Consider the following 19,354-nt stretch of genomic DNA (forward strand, 5'->3'; position numbering starts at 1 on the left):
ACACGCTGACTGTGAACAGACCTGAGCAATCGGGGGGGGGCAGCCGGATTCCCCTCACACGCTGACTGTGAACAGACCTGAGCAATCGAGGGGGGCAGCCGGATTCCCCTCACACGCTGACTGTGAACGGACCCGAGCAATCGGGGGGGGGCAGCCGGATTCCCCTCACACGCTGACTGTGAACGGACCCGAGCAATCGGGGGGGCAGCCGGATTCCCCTCACACGCTGACTGTGAACGGACCCGAGCAATCGGGGGGGGCAGCCGGATTCCCCTCACACGCTGACTGTGAACGGACCCGAGCAATCGGGGGGGGCAGCCGGATTCCCCTCACACGCTGACTGTGAACGGACCCGAGCAATCGGGGGGGGGCAGCTGGATTCCCCTCACACGCTGACTGTGAACGGACCCGAGCAATCGGGGGGGGGCAGCTGGATTCCCCTCACACGCTGACTGTGAACGGCCCCAAGCAATCGGGGGGGGGCAGCCGGATTCCCCTCACACGCTGACTGTGAACGGACCCGAGCAATCGGGGGGGCAGCCGGATTCCCCTCACACGCTGACTGTGAACGGACCCGAGCAATCGGGGGGGCAGCCGGATTCCCCTCACACGCTGACTGTGAACGGACCCGAGCAATCGGGGGGGGCAGCTGGATTCCCCTCACACGCTGACTGTGAACGGACCCGAGCAATCGGGGGGGCAGCCGGATTCCCCTCACACGCTGACTGTGAACGGACCCGAGCAATCGGGGGGGCAGCCGGATTCCCCTCACACACTGACTGTGAACGGACCCGAGCAATCGGGGGGGGGCAGCCGGATTCCCCTCACACGCTGACTGTGAACGGACCCGAGCAATCGGGGGGGGGCAGCCGGATTCCCCTCACACGCTGACTGTGAACGGACCCGAGCAATCGGGGGGGGGCAGCCGGATTCCCCTCACACGCTGACTGTGAACAGACCCGAGCAATCGGGGGTGCAGCCGGATTCCCCTCACACGCTGACTGTGAACGGACCCGAGCAATCGGGGGGGGCAGCCGGATTCCCCTCACACGCTGACTGTGAACAGACCTGAGCAATCGGGGGGGGGCAGCCGGATTCCCCTCACACGCTGACTGTGAACGGACCCGAGCAATCGGGCGGGGCAGCCGGATTCCCCTCACACGCTGACTGTGAACGGACCCGAGCAATCGGGGGGGGGCAGCCGGATTCCCCTCACACGCTGACTGTGAACGGCCCCGAGCAATCGGGGGGGGGCAGCCGGATTCCCCTCACACGCTGACTGTGAACGGACCCGAGCAATCGGGCGGGGCAGCCGGATTCCCCTCACACGCTGACTGTGAACGGCCCCAAGCAATCGGGGGGGGGCAGCCGGATTCCCCTCACACGCTGACTGTGAACGGACCCGAGCAATCGGGGGGGCAGCCGGATTCCCCTCACACGCTGACTGTGAACGGACCCGAGCAATCGGGGGGGGCAGCCGGATTCCCCTCACACGCTGACTGTGAACGGACCCGAGCAATCGGGGGGGGGCAGCCGGATTCCCCTCACACGCTGACTGTGAACGGACCCGAGCAATCGGGGGGGCAGCCGGATTCCCCTCACACGCTGACTGTGAACGGACCCGAGCAATCGGGCGGGGCAGCCGGATTCCCCTCACACGCTGACTGTGAATGGACCCGAGCAATCGGGGGGGGGGGGCAGCCGGATTCCCCTCACACGCTGACTGTGAACAGACCTGAGCAATCGGGGGGGGGCAGCTGGATTCCCCTCACACGCTGACTGTGAATGGACCCGAGCAATCGGGGGGGGCAGCCGGATTCCCCTCACACGCTGACTGTGAATGGACCCGAGCAATCGGGGGGGGGGGGCAGCCGGATTCCCCTCACACGCTGACTGTGAACAGACCTGAGCAATCGGGGGGGGGCAGCCGGATTCCCCTCACACGCTGACTGTGAATGGACCCGAGCAATCGGGGGGGGCAGCCGGATTCCCCTCACACGCTGACTGTGAACGGACCCGAGCAATCGGGGGGGGCAGCCGGATTCCCCTCACACGCTGACTGTGAACGGACCCGAGCAATCGGGGGGGGCAGCCGGATTCCCCTCACACGCTGACTGTGAACGGACCCGAGCAATCGGGGGGGGCAGCCGGATTCCCCTCACACGCTGACTGTGAACGGCCCCGAGCAATCGGGGGGGGGCAGCCGGATTCCCCTCACACGCTGACTGTGAACGGACCCGAGCAATCGGGCGGGGCAGCCGGATTCCCCTCACACGCTGACTGTGAACAGACCTGAGCAATCGGGGGGGGGCAGCCGGATTCCCCTCACACGCTGACTGTGAACAGACCTGAGCAATCGGGGGGGGGCAGCCGGATTCCCCTCACACGCTGACTGTGAACAGACCTGAGCAATCGAGGGGGGCAGCCGGATTCCCCTCACACGCTGACTGTGAACAGACCTGAGCAATCGGGGGGGGGCAGCCGGATTCCCCTCACACGCTGACTGTGAACGGACCCGAGCAATCGGGGGGGGGCAGCTGGATTCCCCTCACACGCTGACTGTGAACGGCCCCGAGCAATCGGGGGGGCAGCCGGATTCCCCTCACACGCTGACTGTGAACGGACCCGAGCAATCGGGGGGGGGGGCAGCCGGATTCCCCTCACACGCTGACTGTGAACGGACCCGAGCAATCGGGGGGGCAGCCGGATTCCCCTCACACGCTGACTGTGAACGGACCCGAGCAATCGAGGGGGCAGCCGGATTCCCCTCACACGCTGACTGTGAACGGACCCGAGCAATCGAGGGGGCAGCCGGATTCCCCTCACACGCTGACTGTGAACAGACCTGAGCAATCGGGGGGGGGCAGCCGGATTCCCCTCACACGCTGACTGTGAACGGACCCGAGCAATCGGGGGGGGGCAGCTGGATTCCCCTCACACGCTGACTGTGAACGGCCCCGAGCAATCGGGGGGGCAGCCGGATTCCCCTCACACGCTGACTGTGAACGGACCCGAGCAATCGGGGGGGCAGCCGGATTCCCCTCACACGCTGACTGTGAACGGCCCCAAGCAATCGGGGGGGGCAGCCGGATTCCCCTCACACGCTGACTGTGAACGGACCCGAGCAATCGGGGGGGGCAGCCGGATTCCCCTCACACGCTGACTGTGAATGGACCCGAGCAATCGGGCGGGGCAGCCGGATTCCCCTCACACGCTGACTGTGAACGGACCCGAGCAATCGGGGGGGCAGCCGGATTCCCCTCACACGCTGACTGTGAACGGACCCGAGCAATCGGGGGGGCAGCCGGATTCCCCTCACACGCTGACTGTGAACGGACCCGAGCAATCGGGGGGGGCAGCCGGATTCCCCTCACACGCTGACTGTGAACGGACCCGAGCAATCGGGGGGGGCAGCCGGATTCCCCTCACACGCTGACTGTGAACGGCCCTTTGCTGGCCAGCGCTAACGGACGGGCCCAGCGAGCTCGGGGGCGAGAGCTGAGGCACAAACTGGCCGGGCCCGTGGCCTGGGGGGCCCGTCTGAGTGGCCCAGGGGATTGTTTGTGGGACTTTCTTCCGGCCAGGGAGCAGCTGCCGTGCCGGGAGGGGCTGCTTTGGTGCCTTGCAGAGCAGGACCCAGGCCTGGGCTGCGGGGAGCCCTGGTTCTGAGCCGCTCGCCTTGAATTGACCCTCTCAGTGGCGCCCCCCAGTGTCCTGATCACAGAGCCCTGCGCTTGGGGGGTTGCGGGGGTGAGCGGGAACGGCTCACTGCGAGCCCGGCTCGGCGGGTGCGGCTGGGCTGGGGGGTCCCGGGGCCTCCCTTGGCACCGAGCTGATTGAATTTCTTCCGCACGGCCCCCGGCCCTGAGACCCCCCTGTAGCTCATCCCCTCTGCCTGGGGCTCAGCGCTCTCGGGGGCGGGGTGGGGGGCTGAGCCGTCTGCAGATGTCGCCCCCCCCCCACTCACCCCCGGCCCGTGACAGGCGGTGAGTCCGAGGGGCCAGCGCGGGCCCGGGGCAGCGAGTGCAGTTCTGGGCAGAGCTCCCTGCGCGTCCCCTCGACTCCCACTCGAATCGCTGGGTCCCGTTGCCAGTCCTGGTGCCCGGAGAGACACAGACACGTTCCCCCGGCCACGCGTTCTGGGAAACCCGGGTCTCATGCGTGTCTCTGGGCCGCCTGCCTGTCCCAGCACCCAGCCCTGCCCCCGCCTGCCTGCCCCAGCACCCGGCCCTGCACCCGCCTGACTGCCCCAGCACCCAGCCCTGCACCCGCCTGCCTGCCCCAGCACCCGGCCCTGCACCCGCCTGCCTGCCCCAGCACCCGGCCCTGCACCCGCCTGACTGCCCCAGCACCCAGCCCTGCACCCGCCTGCCTGTCCCAGCGCCCGGCCCTGCACCCGCCTGCCTGCCCCAGCACCCGGCCCTGCACCCGCCTGACTGCCCCAGCACCCAGCCCTGCACCCGCCTGCCTGTCCCAGCGCCCGGCCCTGCACCCGCCTGCCTGTCCCAGCACCCAGCCCTGCACCCGCCTGCCTGTCCCAGCGCCCGGCCCTGCACCCGCCTGCCTGCCCCAGAGCCTGGCCCTGCACCCGCCTGCCTGTCCCAGCACCCGGCCCTGCCCCCGCCTGCCTGCCCCAGCGCCCGGCCCTGCCCTCGCCTGCCTGCCCCAGAGCCCGGCCCTGCACCCGCCTGCCTGTCCCAGCACCCGGCTCTGCACCCGCCTGCCTGTCCCAGCGCCCGGCCCTGCCCCCGCCTGTCTGTCCCAGTGCCCAGCCCTGCCCCCGCCTGCCTGCCCCAGCGCCCAGCTCTGCACCCACCTGCCTGTCCCAGCACCTGGCCCAGCACCCACCCCACCACCTGCCCCAGTGCGCAGCCCAATGCCAGGCTGGGACTCAGCAGCAATAACGCTCCCTCCTCCCCCCACAGCCACTGCAGGGCAGCAGGAAGCTGAGCGGGGGAGGGGCAGATTGCCATCTCTCAGCTGTGTGGTCCCATTTCCACATTCATGCTCCTCCCCCTTCCCCAGCCCCGCCCCCTGCAGGGCTATAAATACCTGGGACCCTGCACCAGCTGGACACCAGCCCCCAGCGCTCCGGACCGGCCACCCAGACAGACGGACGGACGGACACACGGACAGACAGACGGACAGGTGAGTCCCTGCCCCGCTGGTCCCTTCTTTCCTCCTTGCCGAGCCCTTGGGGGCAGCCAGTCCCTGGGGTGGGACGGGGATCCCAGCACACGGCTGTCTACACTATCTATCCCTTTGCCCCAAGCCCAGGGGGTCGGCTCCCCAGACTCGGGCCCTGGAGCGGGCCGTTCCCCTGGGGCTCACCCCCTGCGGGCGGGGAAGGCCCTGGCTGGGCTCAGGGGTTCCTGGGCCAGGAGCTGGCTGAGAACTCGAGGGGCTCCAGGTTCCCAGCAGGAAGCCCGCTCTCCAGTCCGGGATCTGGGGCAGAGGGCGGCTCCTGCCGCTGACACTCCAGCCGGGGCAAGAGGAAGTCTCTTCCCCTTCCCTCCAGGAGCCCCTATTTACCCAGCCCCTGCCGGGCCGAATTGGCTGTGTCTGCCTCAGCTGCAGGCTCAGCCGCCCCCAGGGCTGGGTGTCAGCCTGAAAGGGCCGGTGTGGGCCAGTCATCCTGTACGATAAGGGTATGTCTACACTACAGCAAACTGCCCCCCCGCGCACCAAGGACAGCAAAACGTGACTTACCCAGGAGATCTTCAAGGAGCCCAAACTGACGAAAGTCGTATAAAAAGTGGAAAGGAGGTCGGAGTGCAAGGGAGGGATACACATAAATAACAGGCGTGTGCAGGGCCGGATTAGAGAGCTGAAGGCACAAAACGAGCGCAAACGAGCTAGAGACACAAAGGGCAACAAGAAAACATTCTGCAGCTTTACTAGAAGCAAGAGGGAGAGCAAAGATGGGCTGGTCCGTGGCCAATCACAGAAAATACTAACGAGCAGAGGTGCTTAACGACCCCTTTCCTCCGCGTAGGTTGGGGGTGGCAGAAGCCTACAGCGGTGAATGCCAGTGGCAAAGGGGCAGGTTCAGAAGTTAAAATAGTAACAGAACAAGGTGGAAATGACTCAGGGTCTGTCTACACTACAGCACTAATTCGAACTAACTTAATTGGAATTCGTTAATTCAAACTAAGCTAATTCGAACTAGTGCATCCAGACCTAAAAACTAATTTGAACTAGCATGTCCACACTGAGCGGACCCTGAACCGAGGTTAAGGCTGGCCGGAAGCAGTGCCAGCAGGGCATCAGGTTAGGACTTAGCGTGTGGAGCTGCTGTCTCAGGCTAGCCGAGGGCTGTGCTTAGAGGGTCCCGACCCCCACCCCGGACAGACAGTTCTCAGGGTTCCCTGCTCGCTTGTCTAACTCGATGAGGGACAGCAAAGCAGTCCTGGCTTGGAGTGCCCTGAGTGCCCACCCTCGGCACATCACAGCACTCGGCCATCAGCCCGGCTACACTTGCCGCAGGCTGCCATCCAGGGGGGTGTCAATCGGGGGGCTGCAGGATCCAGGAGACCCTGCAGGAAAGCTTCCACCCCAAGGAGCCCACAGAGCCACCCCAGTCCTCCCCATCGGGGGCTAGTACCCCATTCCTCCCTCACCTCCTTTCACCCCCTTCCTGATGTACAAAATAAAGGACACGTGTTCAAAAATAGAAATTCTCTTTATTGAACAAAACTCAGGGAGACTGGGAAAAGGAGGTGGGAGAGGGGAAGAGAGAGGGGAGTGGGAAGCCAGGGGAAGAAGGAGGAGGGGAAGTATCAAACTATGGTAGCCATATCTTCAGTACTGTGGACAGATGTGATCTCCTCACCTCAGAAAAGATATTTTGGCCTTGGAAAGTGTTCAGAAAAGGGCAACTAAAATGATGAGGGGTTTGGAACAGGTCCCATATGAAGAGAGGCTAAAGAGACTGGGACTTTTCAGCTTAGAAAAGAGGAGACTGAGGGGGGACAGGATAGAGGTCTCTAAAAGCATGAGTGGTGTGGAGAGGGTACATAAAGAAAAGTTCTTCATTAGTTCCCATAATAGAAGGACTAGAGGACACCAAAGGAAAGGAATGGGTAGTAGGCTTCAAACTAATAACAGAAAGTTCTTCTTCACAAAGCAAATAGTCAACCTGTGGAACTCCTTGCTGCAGGAGGCTGTGAAGGCTAGAACTATAAGGGTATGTCTACACTACCCTCCTATTTCGAAATAGGAGGGTAATGTAGGCATACCACAATTGCAAATGAAGCCCAGGATTTGAATTTCCCGGGCTTCATTTGCAATTGCGGTATGCCTACATTACCCTGCTAGTTCGAAATAGCGGGGTAGTGTAGACATATCCTAACAGAGTTTAAAGAGAAGTGAGATAAATTCATGGAGGTTGGGTCCATGGAGTGATATTAGCCAGGGGGTAGAAATGGTGTCCCTGGCCTATGTTTGTGGAAGGCTGGAGATGGATGGCACGAGACAAATGGCTTGGTCATTGTCTTCGGTCCATCCCCTCCGGGGTACCTAGTGTTGGCTGCTGTCGGCAGACAGGCTACTGGGCTAGATGGACCTTTGGTCTGACCCAGGACGGCCATTCTAAGCTCAGGGCTCAGGGTCGGGGGTCTCAGTGGACCACCTTGATTTTCATGCAAACCTGCTCCTGGGTGGCCAGGCTGGCAGCTCTCCTGCCCTAGACGGCCACTTTCCTGTGCCTAGTGTGGAGGTGGTGGACCTTGGAGGCCTCCCCCCAAACCTCGATGAGGTCCATGATCTCCACCCTGGACCAGGAAGGTGCCCGCCTCTTGCGGCCCCGGGCAGGCTCCTGGGAGCCGCCAGCCTGGTCCCGGGAAGAGGTGGAGGGCTGGGGGGCATCGGGTGTCTGGCTCTTGCCTTGCCCGGTGCAGGGTCTGCTGGCTGGGTGCTGGCAGGCTTGCACCTGACACCGACACCGTAGCCAGACCGTGCCCCTTTAATGGCTCCTGGGCCGGGAGGGGGGCAGAAGAGTTTCCCTGGTGGTGCCCAGAGTGGCCACCAGGGCAAGCTGGGGAGGGCTAGCCTCCCACTAGTTCGAATGAAGTGGCTACACAGCCCTTAATTCGAACTAGTTAATTCGAACTAGGCTTAGTCCTCGTGGAATGAGGTTTACCTAGTTGGAATTAAGTTTGAACTAGCGGTTTGCCTTTGTAGCGCCGGTCAAAGTTAATTCGAACTGATGGCTGTTAGTTCGAATTAACTTTGTAGTGTAGACAGACCCTAAGGAAGAAGGGCAGCAGGGAGAACAGGAAAACAGAGATGATGGGTTTCAGGAAGGCAGACGTCAGCAAACAGCAGGAGCCGGTAGGTACGTTCTCACGGGAAGCAGGAGTGGGAGGATCAGCAGTGGAAGACGAGGGGCAGTTTTTCTAAGGAACATTCTTCAGGTCCCAAGAAAAAACTATCCCCCCGCACAGCAAAGACAGTGACCCTGGGGCTTCTGGAGCTGAGTGTAGGAGCCTCTGCCCTCTGAGCTAAAAGCCGGCTGGCTCCCAGCCCTGGCCGGCGAGGTCTCTTGTTCTTATCTGTTGCTGTGGTCTAGGTGCCACTGCATGGGCCAGCGACCCACACTGAGCATGTGGGTTACAATAGCAGGTTTGGCAAGGGACCGCCCTGGCTTTATCCGGAGATCTTTAGTGAGCCAAAAATCAAAAAGGAGTCGTATAAAAAGTGGAAACTAGGTTAAAGTGCAAGGGGTGAATATAAACCAATAACAAAGGCATTTGGGGGCCAGACTGGAAAGGGGAAGGCACCAAACGAGCCAAGACAAGCTAGAGACACAAAGGGCAAGAAGAAAACATTCTGCAAATACATGAGAAATACGAGGAGACCAAGGACAGGGTCGGCCCATTGCTCAGTGAAGAAGGAGAAACAGTCAGAAAATATAGAAATGGCAGAGGTGCTTAACGACGTCTTCGTTTGGGTTTTCACCAAGAAGGCTGGGGGTGGTTAGACACCTACAATAGTGAATGCTGGAGAAAAGGAGGTTGGTTCTGATGTTAAAATAGGAAAAGAACAAGTGAAAAATGACTTAGAAATGATCGATGCCTTCAGGTCCCCAGGGCCCGATGAAATGCATCCCAGAATACTCTGGGAGCTGGTAGAGGAGGTGTCTGAGTCCTTAGCAATCATCTTTGCAAAGTCATGGAAGTCGGGAGAGATCCCAGAAGACTGGAAAAGGGCAAATCTAGGGCCCATCTATAAAAAGGGAAATAAGAACAACGCAGGAAACTACTGACGAGACAGATACATTTCTGTGCTACGAACGATAATAGACCACATAATTAAGGAATTAATCTGGAAGATAATAAGGTGATAAGTAAACGTCAACATCAATTTGTAAAGAACAAATCACGTCTAACCAATCCGGTAGCTTTCTTAGCTAAGATATCCGGACTTGTGGATAAGGGGGAAGTGGTAGATGCAGTAAACCTAGATTTTATTAAAGCATTAGCTCCAGTCCCACGTGGCCTTCTTATCAAGACCGCCTAGACGGGGTTGCTATTACGGGGTGAGTAACAGGCTGGAACCCGTTCTGACAGACGCTGGAAGGGCACCACAGGTGGGGTTCTGCAGGGATCGGTTTGGGACCGGCTCTGTTCAATATCCTCATCACCGATCTAGACAAGGGCTCGGTGAGGGTGCTTATCAGGTTTGCGGTTGATGCCAAGCAAGTGCTGTGGGGCACAGGGCCCCGAGGCTCGGCGCAGTGAGGGGGAGCAGAAGGGCCCCATGCACCAAGGGAGATGGGCCCCAAGCGGTGCGTGCGGGGCAGGATTCCTCAGGCCCTTACAGACTGGCCAGGCCCTCAGCGAACAGCCCCACCTCTGACCCCCCCCCATGAACTGACCCATGGGAGGGGGGAGGGTTGGCCCTGGGGGTGTCTCGGGCTCTCCTGGCCCATCTCCCCTGTGTGTTTGCTCCCCAGGGGCAGCGAGAAGATGGGGCCAGTCGCCTTCGTCACGCTCTGCCTCCTCGGCTGCCTGGTCTGCAGCCCCGCGCTGGCAGGTGAGTTGGGACGTGGCTCCATTTCCCTCGGGGCTGCTAGAGCCACGGCTCGTCTCCTGCTGCTGGGGTCCCTGCCTGGAGGACCCAGCCCCACGGCCTCTCACTGGGGGGGGGGGGAGAGGAGGAGGCTGAAATACCCCCCAAGGTCGACTCCTGGGGATTGGGGGGGCTCCCTTTGTGCTCCACCTCCTGGGCACCGCTTTCCCCTTCCGTCCCCCTACAGCCCCCCAGCTCCTTCCTCCCAGCCCTGGGCCCCTGCTCCCCATTTCCCCTCTGCTCGACCCCATAGCCCCCAGCTCTGCCCCTTGGACCTCGGTGTCCCCATCCCACCCACCCCCAGCCCCAGGACGGGGAGAAGCTCAGGCCGGCAGGATCCCTCTGCCCGAGGCCCACAGCCGAGTGGGAGAGCCTGCTCACAGAATCATAGAACCATAGAACCGTAGAGATGGAAGAGACTGTGATGGCGCGTTGGGGTCCCCCGCCTCCTGCACCCCCGAAATGGCACGGACAGACTCCACCAGCAGGTACAACAGAGGGAGTTTATTGCTTCTCTAGTATACAGCACAGCACAGATGTCACCAGTTTCCAGGGCAGGCCTAGGATGCCTCAGCCCCCCTTGAGATGGGGCAGGGGTCTCGGCTTCTAAACCCCCCAGCCTGTTGCTGAGGCTGCTTCCTCCATGATCCCAGACAGACACTAACTCACTCTCCTCCAGCCCTGCCCCCCAGCCAGGGCAGCATCCACCTTCCTTTGTCTCTCTCCATGGGGGGTAGCTGGCCAGACCAGTTGAGAGACCCTCTTTGCATAATGTCTCACTCCCTGTCCTTCTGGGCTGTGGTACCGGCAGCAGCCAGTGGGGTTACTCCAGAGCCAGAAGCATAGAAACCAGCCAGGTACCCCCACTACGTCACAGTTCTCCCCCCTCCGAGAGCGAACTGAGCAGGGTCACTCCGCTCGTGACCTAGGGAAGTTCGGGTCCTCTGCGTGGGAACCCGCCCCGGGGACATGGGTGCTCCCCTTGACTCAGGCCGGCCGTGGCGAGGCCCCACATGAATTGACTTCCCTCTGTCCACTCGCCGCCCCGCTCCAGGGCGACTGGCACAGGCCTGTCCTCGGGGGTCACACCCACCCTTCCGCTGGCTTTGATCTCTGGCCAGGGTCTCTCGGGCTGGGGCCATGAGCCCAGCGAGCCTTCTCTGGACAGCCAGGGCGGCTTCCACCCCCGATGCTCCATCCAGGGGGAGCTTCCCCTCCCATAACTCTCTCAGCGAGCCCAGAGGCTCCTCTATATGGGGTAGAGACCCCCCAAGCCATTTTCCTCCTGTCTTGGGCCTTCCCGCCCCTCTGGCAGGAGTCGCAGGACCGGCAGTACCACTGCACCCTCGCAAATATCCCCGGCCAGTAGAAGTGTTGGAGCAGCCTCAGCTGGGTGCTCCGGACCCCCCGGTGGCCCCCAACGGGGACGTCGTGGGCCAAATACAGCAGCTTGAGGCGATGCTTTTGGGGGACGACCAGCTGCCACTGGACCCCCCATGCCCTCACCTTCCTGGGGGGAAGCCATTCCCGGAACAGGAATCCCTGCTCCCACCGGAATCTCTCCTGGCCATCTCTCCCCCGGGGCTGAGCTGCACGGAGGCCAGCCTGGTCCCTCAGCCTCTGCAAGGAGGGGTCTGCCTGCACCTCAGCCTGGAATTCAGTCGCTGAGGCAGGGATCGGGACCTGTTCCCCACCTCTGCCTAGGTCCGGAGTCCCAGCCTGGCTGGACCCCGTGTCCACCGTGATGGTTCCTCGAGGACCCTGTCGGGAGGCCTCCCCTAGATCCAGGTTGCCAGCCCCTCATTGGCTCTGGCTCCAGGTAGTGACTAGAGCCCGCTGGGATTCATGGGGCCACTCCTCTAGGTCATTCCCCATCAGCACCTCGGTGGGCAAGTGCGGGTGCACCCCCACTTCCTTGACACCTTCCTTGGCCCCCCATTTCAGATGCACCCTGGCTACAGGCACCTTAAACGGGGACCCGTCTATGCCCTTCAGGGTCAGCTGCGTGTGGGGTAGTATCCGCTCTGGGGCCACTATGTCGGATCAGGCCAGAGTCACCTCCGCCCCCGTGTCCCAGAAGCCCGTCACCTTCCTACCATCCACCTCCAGGGGTATGAGGCACTCGCTCCGCAGGGGCCGTCCTGCCCCCACCCGGTACACGGAGAAATCCGCCTCCTGAGAATCAGACCTCCCAGGGGAGGTGCACTGAGCCTCCTTCCCCTCTCTCTGAGCTGAGGTTTCCCTGCCAGCCCCTGCCTCTGGGGCAGCCTGCCCTTCCTCCCGCCTCAGCCAGTTAACCCTGGAAAGTCCCCGGTCCTGGGACCTGGTGCGCTGAGCCCTCTTGTGGCCTTTTTGCCCACAGTGATGGCAAGTTAGGCTTTGGGCTGTCTCTGTCCAGGCCCTGGCTGGTTCTCTGGGGCACAGACGACCTGTTCCTTGGGCTCGCCTCGTAGTTGACTCCCTCCGTCGCTCAGCCGAGATCCGGTCTCTGCGCGGTTCCCTTTCTCTCCGGGACTCCCGTTCACACCCGGACTGGCTCTCTGTGAACTCATCTGCCAGTCTCCCGGCCTCCTGGGGAGTCTCTGGTCTTCGGTCCTTGAGCCACAGCCTCAGTTTGGGTGGGCACGCTTCATAGAACTGCTCCATCATGACCAGCTTGAGCGGCTTCTTTGCAGTCTGGGCTCCGACTCCAGACACCCACTTGCGGCCGTATTGCGCCAGGCGGGAGGCCAGGTCCACATAGGTCTCCCGTGGCCCTTTCTGTACCCCCGGAACTTCTTCCTGTACATCTCGGGGGTCAGCCCGAACTTGTGCAGCAGGGCCTCCTTGACTCGGTTGTAATCCCCTGGCTGTAGGTCCTCCAGCTGACTGAGCACTCCGGCCGCCTCCTGGCTCAGTGCGGGGACGAGCTCCTGCAGCCAGTCAGCTGGGGGGACCCGTTGCAGTCCACAGGCCCTCTCAAAGGATCTGAGGAACCCGACTATGTCGCCCACATCCTTCAATTGGGCCACCACAAGCCTCTCCAAGCGCTTGGCAGCCCCGGGACCCTGGGGCCCATCCGCACTTGGCGCAGCCGGTGCCCCGCTGGTTCTCCGCTCTGCCATGGCCAGCTCATGCTGTCGCTGCCTCTCTCGGTCCTGGCGGTCCCTCTCTCGATCTTGGCGGTCCCTCTCTCGATCTTGGTGCTCCTTCTCTTGATCTTGGCGCTCCTTCTCTCGGTTCTGGCGGTCCCTTTCTCGATCTTGGCGGTCCTTCTCTCGGTCCTCTACTTCCAATTCCTTTATCCGCAGCTGGATCTCCAGCCGCCGCAGCTCTGCTGGGCTGACTCCTGCCCTAGATGGCCTATGGCTTGCAGGCCTCCCGAGGGAAGCTGTCCCATATTTCCGGCAGGCTCCAGTGCTCTGCCTCCTCTCTGAGCCTGACTCGCTCTCAGGAGGGGTCTGGCTGCTTCCCCTGGGGACAAGATCCTGGCCCTGTGGCTGGTCATTCTCTTTCAACTGGGCAATCAGCTGGGCCTTGGCTGCTTTCCGCACAGGCAAGCCCCTCTCTCTGCACAGCCCCACCAGCTCTGCCTTCAAGAGTCGGGCGTAGGCCATCTGCCCGCTGGGCCCCTCGGTGCAGACTCACCAGTCTAGTGCTGCAGCGCCCCACGATTCCCAGGAACCGCTTTGCTCTGTCTCCAGCACGCCTGGCTCCAGGGCTCTTGCTTCTACTGCGCCTTGTTGCTCGCTGCTGGAAGCTCCATCCACGGGGTGCAGTGCATCCCACCCCTGACACCAGTGTGACGGCGCGTTGGGGGTCCCCTGTCTCCTGCACCCCGAAAGGGCACGAACAGACTCCACCAGCCAGTAGAATAGAGGGAGTTTATTGCCTCTCCAGGATACAGCACAGATGTCACCAGGCTACAGGGCAGGCCTAGGATGCCTCAGCCCCCCTTGATATGGGGGGGTCCGGCTTCTAAACCCCCCAGCCTGTTGCTGAGGCTGCTTCCTCCATGCTCCCAGACAGAAACTAACCAACTCTCTTCCAGCTCTGCCCCCCAGCCCGGGCGGCATCCACCTTCCTTTGTTCCTCTCCATGGGGGGTAGCTGGTCGGACAGGTTGAGAGGGCCTCTTTGCATAATGACCCATCCCTGTCCTTCTGGGCTGTGGTACCGGCAGCAGCCAGTGGGGTTACCACAGAGCCAGCATAGAAAGCAGCTCAATACCCCCACTAGGTCACAGAGACCTCAGGAGTCCTCAAGTCGAACCCCCTGCCCTAGGCAGGACCAATCCCAACTAAATCATCCCAGCCAGGGCTTTGTCAAGCCAAGACTTAAACACCTCTAGGGATGGAGATTCCACCCCCTTCCTAGGGAACCCATCCCAGTGCTTCCCCACCCTCCTAGGGAAATAGTTTTTCCTGATATCCAACCTGGACCTTCCCCACTGCAACTTGAGACCATTGCTCCTTGTTCTGCATCTGTCACTACTGAGAACAGCCTCTCGCCAGCCTCTTTGGAACCTCCCTTCAGGAAGTTGAAGGCTGCAAATCCCCCCTCACTCTTCTCTTCTGCAGACTAAATAAGCCGAAATCCCTCAGCCTCTCCTCACAGGTCATGTGCTCCAGCCCCCTCAGCATTTTGGTTGCCCTCCACTGGACCCTCTCCACTGCATCCACATCCTTTCTGTAGTGGGGGGCCCAGAACTGGACACAACACTCCAGATGTGGCCTCACCAGAGCCGAATAAAGGGGAATAATAACACCTCTGGATCTGCTGGCAACGCTCCTCCTAATGCCCCCTAATATGCCATTAGCCTTCTTGGCTACAAGGGCACACTGTTGACTCATCTCCAGCTTCTCATCCACTGTAACCCCCAGGTCCTTTTCTACAGAACTACTACTTAGCCATTCAGTCCCCAGCCTGTACCAATGCTTGGGATTCTTCCTTCCCAAGGGCAGGACTCTGCACTTGTCCTTGTTGAACCTCAGCAGATTTCATTTGGCCCAATCCTCCAATTTGTCTAAGTCACTCTGGACCCTATCTCTGCCCTTAAGCGTATCTACCTCTCCCCCCAGCTTAGTGTCATCTGCAAACTTGCTGAGGGTGCAATCCATCCCTCATCCAGGTCATTAATAAAGATATTGAACAAAACCGGCCCCAGAATCAATCCTTGGGGCACTCCACTAGAAACCGACCGCCATCCTGACTTCAAGCTGTGGATCTCTACCCGCTGGGCCCGGCCTTCTAGCCATCTTTCTATCCATCTTACCGTCCATTTATCCAATCCACATTCCCTTAACTTGCTGGCAAGAATATTGTTGGAGACCGTATCAAAAGCCTTGCTAAAGTCAAGGTATATCACATCCACTGACTTCCCCATGTCCACAGAGCCAGTTACCTCATCATAGAAGCTAGTCAGATTGGTCAGGCACGACTTGCCCTTTGTGAATCCATGCTGACTATTCCTAATCACTTTCCTCTCATCCAAGTGTCTCAAAATGGATTCCTTAGGGATCCCTTCCATGATTTTTCCAGGAACCGAGGTAAGACTGACCGGCCTATAGTTCCCTGGATCGTCCTTCTTCCCTTTTTTAAAGATGGGCACTACATTTGCCTTTTTCCAATCATCCAGGATTTCTCCCGATCTCCACAACTTTTCAAAGATAATGGCCAAAGGCTCCTCAATGACATTTGCCAACTCCCTCAGTACCCTCAGATGCATTAAGTCCAGACCCATGGATTTGTGTACGTTTAACTTTTCTAAATAGTGCCTGACCTGTTCTTTACCCACCACGGGCTGTCCCTCTTCAGCCCATCTTGTGTCACTTAGCGCAGAAGTCCAGGAGCCGACCTTGTCCGTGAATACAGAGGCAAAGAAAGCATTGAGTACTTCAGCTTTCCCCACATCATCTGTCACAAGGTTACCTCCTTCATCCATTAGGGGCTGCACACCCTCTCTGATCACCTTCTTCTTGTTAACATGCCTGTAGAAACCTTTCTTGTTATCCTTTACATCCTTAGCCAGTCGCCATTCCATTTGCGCTTTCGCCTTCCTGATAACCCCCCGGCATTCTCGAGCTAGACCTTTAAACCCCTCCCTGGTCATTTGTCCAAGTTTCCACTTTTTGTAACCTCTGCCAGATTTGGAGTAGAGCAACCCCTGTGACTGACATTGTCTAGTCCCAAAATTAGCGCCTTTAATTAGGTACCTTCTGTGTGTCCAGTTGTCCCCATCACGTGTGCCCTGGAAACACGCTCCATTGACTTTGGAAGAAACCTGTAGAAGCGGGATGGGCGGGGGGGAAGATGGGAGGCGGGGGGGCAGGTGTTAAATGTCATTTGCAACATTTTGGTTGAGGGGATTGGCTGAAAGGGGTGAACGGGGGGGGGGGAGGGAAGCGGGAGACTGTGGGGAGGGCGCAGGACCTGGGGTGGAGTAGGGGTGGCACAGTGCAGTCCTGAAGGGGGGCTGGGGCCTAGAGCAGCCCTCCCCAGTGACCCATGCGCTGGAGGCCCCACGCCTCCCCACTGCACCCCTGCTCCAAGCCTAGCCCCATCTACCCCTTCCTCCCCCCTCCTCTGAGCAACATGGCCCAGGGTATTACTGGGGCCCAGCAGGGATCCCCCATCCCTCACTCACTGGGGTCACTGGGTGGCCCAGCAGCCTGCTCCTCCCTGCCTCACCACCCTGCGGCCAGCTGGGCCCTGCTTCTCAGCGGGGGGGTGGGGAAGTGGGGAGCAGGGCGCCCTGGGGCGGGGCCATCTGCCCCCCAGCACCATGGAGTAGCCGAATGCAGTGAGCTGGGAGAGGGCGGCAGGACAGATTGGATCCAGCTGCCTGGTCCCTGTGGTGCTGGGGGGAGGGGGGACCCCCCTGCTGCTGAGCCAAGCCCCCAGGTAATCCCCCGAGTCCCTCCGCTCAGAGGGCAGTGACGGTGGCTGCCGCAGGGTCCCCAGCAGTGCGGGCTCCAGGGCGCCAGACCGAACTGCATCCTACGGATGGGGCGGCTCCCCAAGCGGCAGCTTCACCCACCAGCCACGTCCTCCGGGGCCAGGGCAGGGGAGTGCTATGAGCCACCCCACAGGGCCCTAGTGTGGTGGTACGTCGGGGTCTCCTGCCTCCTGCACCCCCGTAATGGCACGGACAGACTCCGCCAGCCAGTAGAACAGGGGGAGTTTATTGCTTCTCCAGGGTACAGCCCAGCACAGATGGAATCTGGTTCCAGGGCAGGTCTAGGATGGCTCAGCCCCCCTTGAGATGGGGGAGCCTGGGCCCCTAAACCCCAGCCCCTTCCCTAGGCTGTCTCTTCCATGCTGCCAGACAGAAACTAAAACCCTCTTCCAGCCCTGCCCCCAGCCAGGGGCGGCATCCACCTTCCTTTGTCTCTCCCCATGGGAGACAACTGGTCAGACAGGTTGGGCGCCCCTTGCCTAGGGACTCATCCCCTGCCCAGCTGGGACATGCTGCAAACAGCCGCCAGCGGGGGTCACCCACCGCCCGCCGCCCGGCCACCAGCAAGGTACCCGCACTACGTCACACCTGGTTCCTGGCTTCCCACGGGGAGCCAGGGGGAACGGCGCCCACTCCCCGTTCAAACCAGAGACCCGGCCCTGCGGGGCCCAGGGCTCCACTCTGCGACCGTGGGGTCTGGGCAGACCCGGCTTCTCCCGCAGCCCCAGGGAGCATGTGACAGAGCATCCCCAGCCGGCCAAGCCCCAAATGCTCCCGGTGCCAGTGTCCATGGGGGAGAAACACCCGCGCCCCCGACCTCGGCGCTAACCACTGGGCCTCCTCCCGGCCCCTCTCTCTGCAGGGCTGCAAGGCACGTGCTGTCCCCGGGGATGGATGAGCTACCACGGCGAATGCTACGGCCTCTTCACCCAAGAGAGAACCTGGGAGGAGGCCGAGGTGAGAGGCTGGGGGCAGTGGGGCTCCGGGCGCTGGGTGGGGGAGGGGCGCTGGGTGGGGGAGGGGCGGGCTAAGTATCAGAGGAAGAATGCTGAGCGGGGGAGGGGTGGGCTGAGTATAGGAGGAAGAATGCTGGGCGGGGGAGGGGTGGGCTGAGTATAGGAGGAAGGGTGCTGGGCGGGGGAGGGGTGGGGCGCGGGGTGGGCTGTGCGGGGTGGGGACACCAGGGACGGCTGGGCCGGGGGGGCTCACGTCTCCCTCAGCGCCCGGCTCCAGAGCCTCCTGCCCCAGCTCCGTGTGCCAGAGCTGCTGCCTCAGGTCTCCGCTGCCCCCCCCCCCCCGTACCGGCTGCCGGGGCTCGGGGAGTCGCTGCGCAGGGTCTGTCATTACGAGGGGGACCCTTGTACATAAGAACATCAGAGCGGTCACGGTGCTCAGAGCAAAGGCCCATCCAGCCTGTGTCCTGTCTGCCGGCAGTGCCCAAGGCCAGGTGTCCCCGAGGGAATGAACAGACCAGGTCAATTATCGAGTGATGTCGCCCATTCCCAAGTTTTGACAGACAGATGCTGAGGACACCATTCCTGCCCATCGTGGCTAATAGCCACTGATGGCTCCAGGAACTTATCTACTTCTCTATTTTTGGTCTCTGTTAGAATCTTAACCTTCCTAACATCCTGTGGCGTGGAGTTCCACTGGTTGCCTGCAAGTTGTGTGAAGAAATACTTCCTTTTGGTTGTTTAAAACCTGCTACCTAGTAATTTCAGTGGGTGAAGCTAGTTCTTGTGTTCTGAGAAGGAGGAAATAGCACGTCCTCATTCACTTTCACTACTCTCTCCTACCCCCTTAGTCGTCTCTTTCTATAGGTCCAAGTCTTGTGAATCTCTCCTCATGCAGAAGCCAGGCCAGATTCTGAGTCATTTTGGTGCCCTTCTCTGAGTCTTTTCTAGTGCTCATAGATCTCTCTGGAGACGGGGCGACCCCTTCTGGACAGTCCAAGAGGTGGGCGTGTCGTGGGTTTGTACAGAGCCAATATGATACTTTCTGTCTATTTCTCTCTCCTCTTCTCACTGATCCCCAGCTCCCATTCAGCTGCCATTGCACCCTGAGTGGGTGTGTTCAAAACCTGCCCAGAGCGCCGCCGCCATCTCTGGAGCGAGAAGAGGTCGTGTCGACCCCATTGGTTAGGGGCGCAGCTGGGATTCCGGTTCCCAGTGGGGGTCACTCTGCCTTTAGCCACCTGGATTTTCATCTCACTTTGGTTCTAGTTGTGTGAGCTCCTCTTGTGACTGTTCACAGCCTGCGGTTGCTGAACCTCCCCTGAGCGGCTGTGGGGTAACGCTCATGCGTCCAATGCCCCCTTGTTGCAGAATGGCCCGAGGCGATGTCTGGA

General features: G+C 60.8%; 1 protein-coding gene across 1 annotated transcript in view; it reads left to right on the forward strand.

Moving 5' to 3' along the window:
- LOC102459906 (C-type lectin-like) overlaps positions 1 to 19,354 on the forward strand; it is a 48,043-nt gene that overhangs the window by 22,527 nt on the left and 6,162 nt on the right. The window contains exons 2-4 of the mRNA XM_075916739.1: positions 5,026 to 5,148; positions 9,956 to 10,035; positions 17,870 to 17,964. Coding sequence (XP_075772854.1) covers positions 9,969 to 10,035; positions 17,870 to 17,964 — 162 coding nt within the window. The 5' untranslated portion in view covers positions 5,026 to 5,148; positions 9,956 to 9,968. The remainder of the gene's footprint in view (positions 1 to 5,025; positions 5,149 to 9,955; positions 10,036 to 17,869; positions 17,965 to 19,354) is intronic.

Source organism: Pelodiscus sinensis, unplaced genomic scaffold (assembly GCF_049634645.1).
Source record: "Pelodiscus sinensis isolate JC-2024 unplaced genomic scaffold, ASM4963464v1 ctg58, whole genome shotgun sequence".
Taxonomy (NCBI): domain Eukaryota; kingdom Metazoa; phylum Chordata; order Testudines; family Trionychidae; genus Pelodiscus; species Pelodiscus sinensis.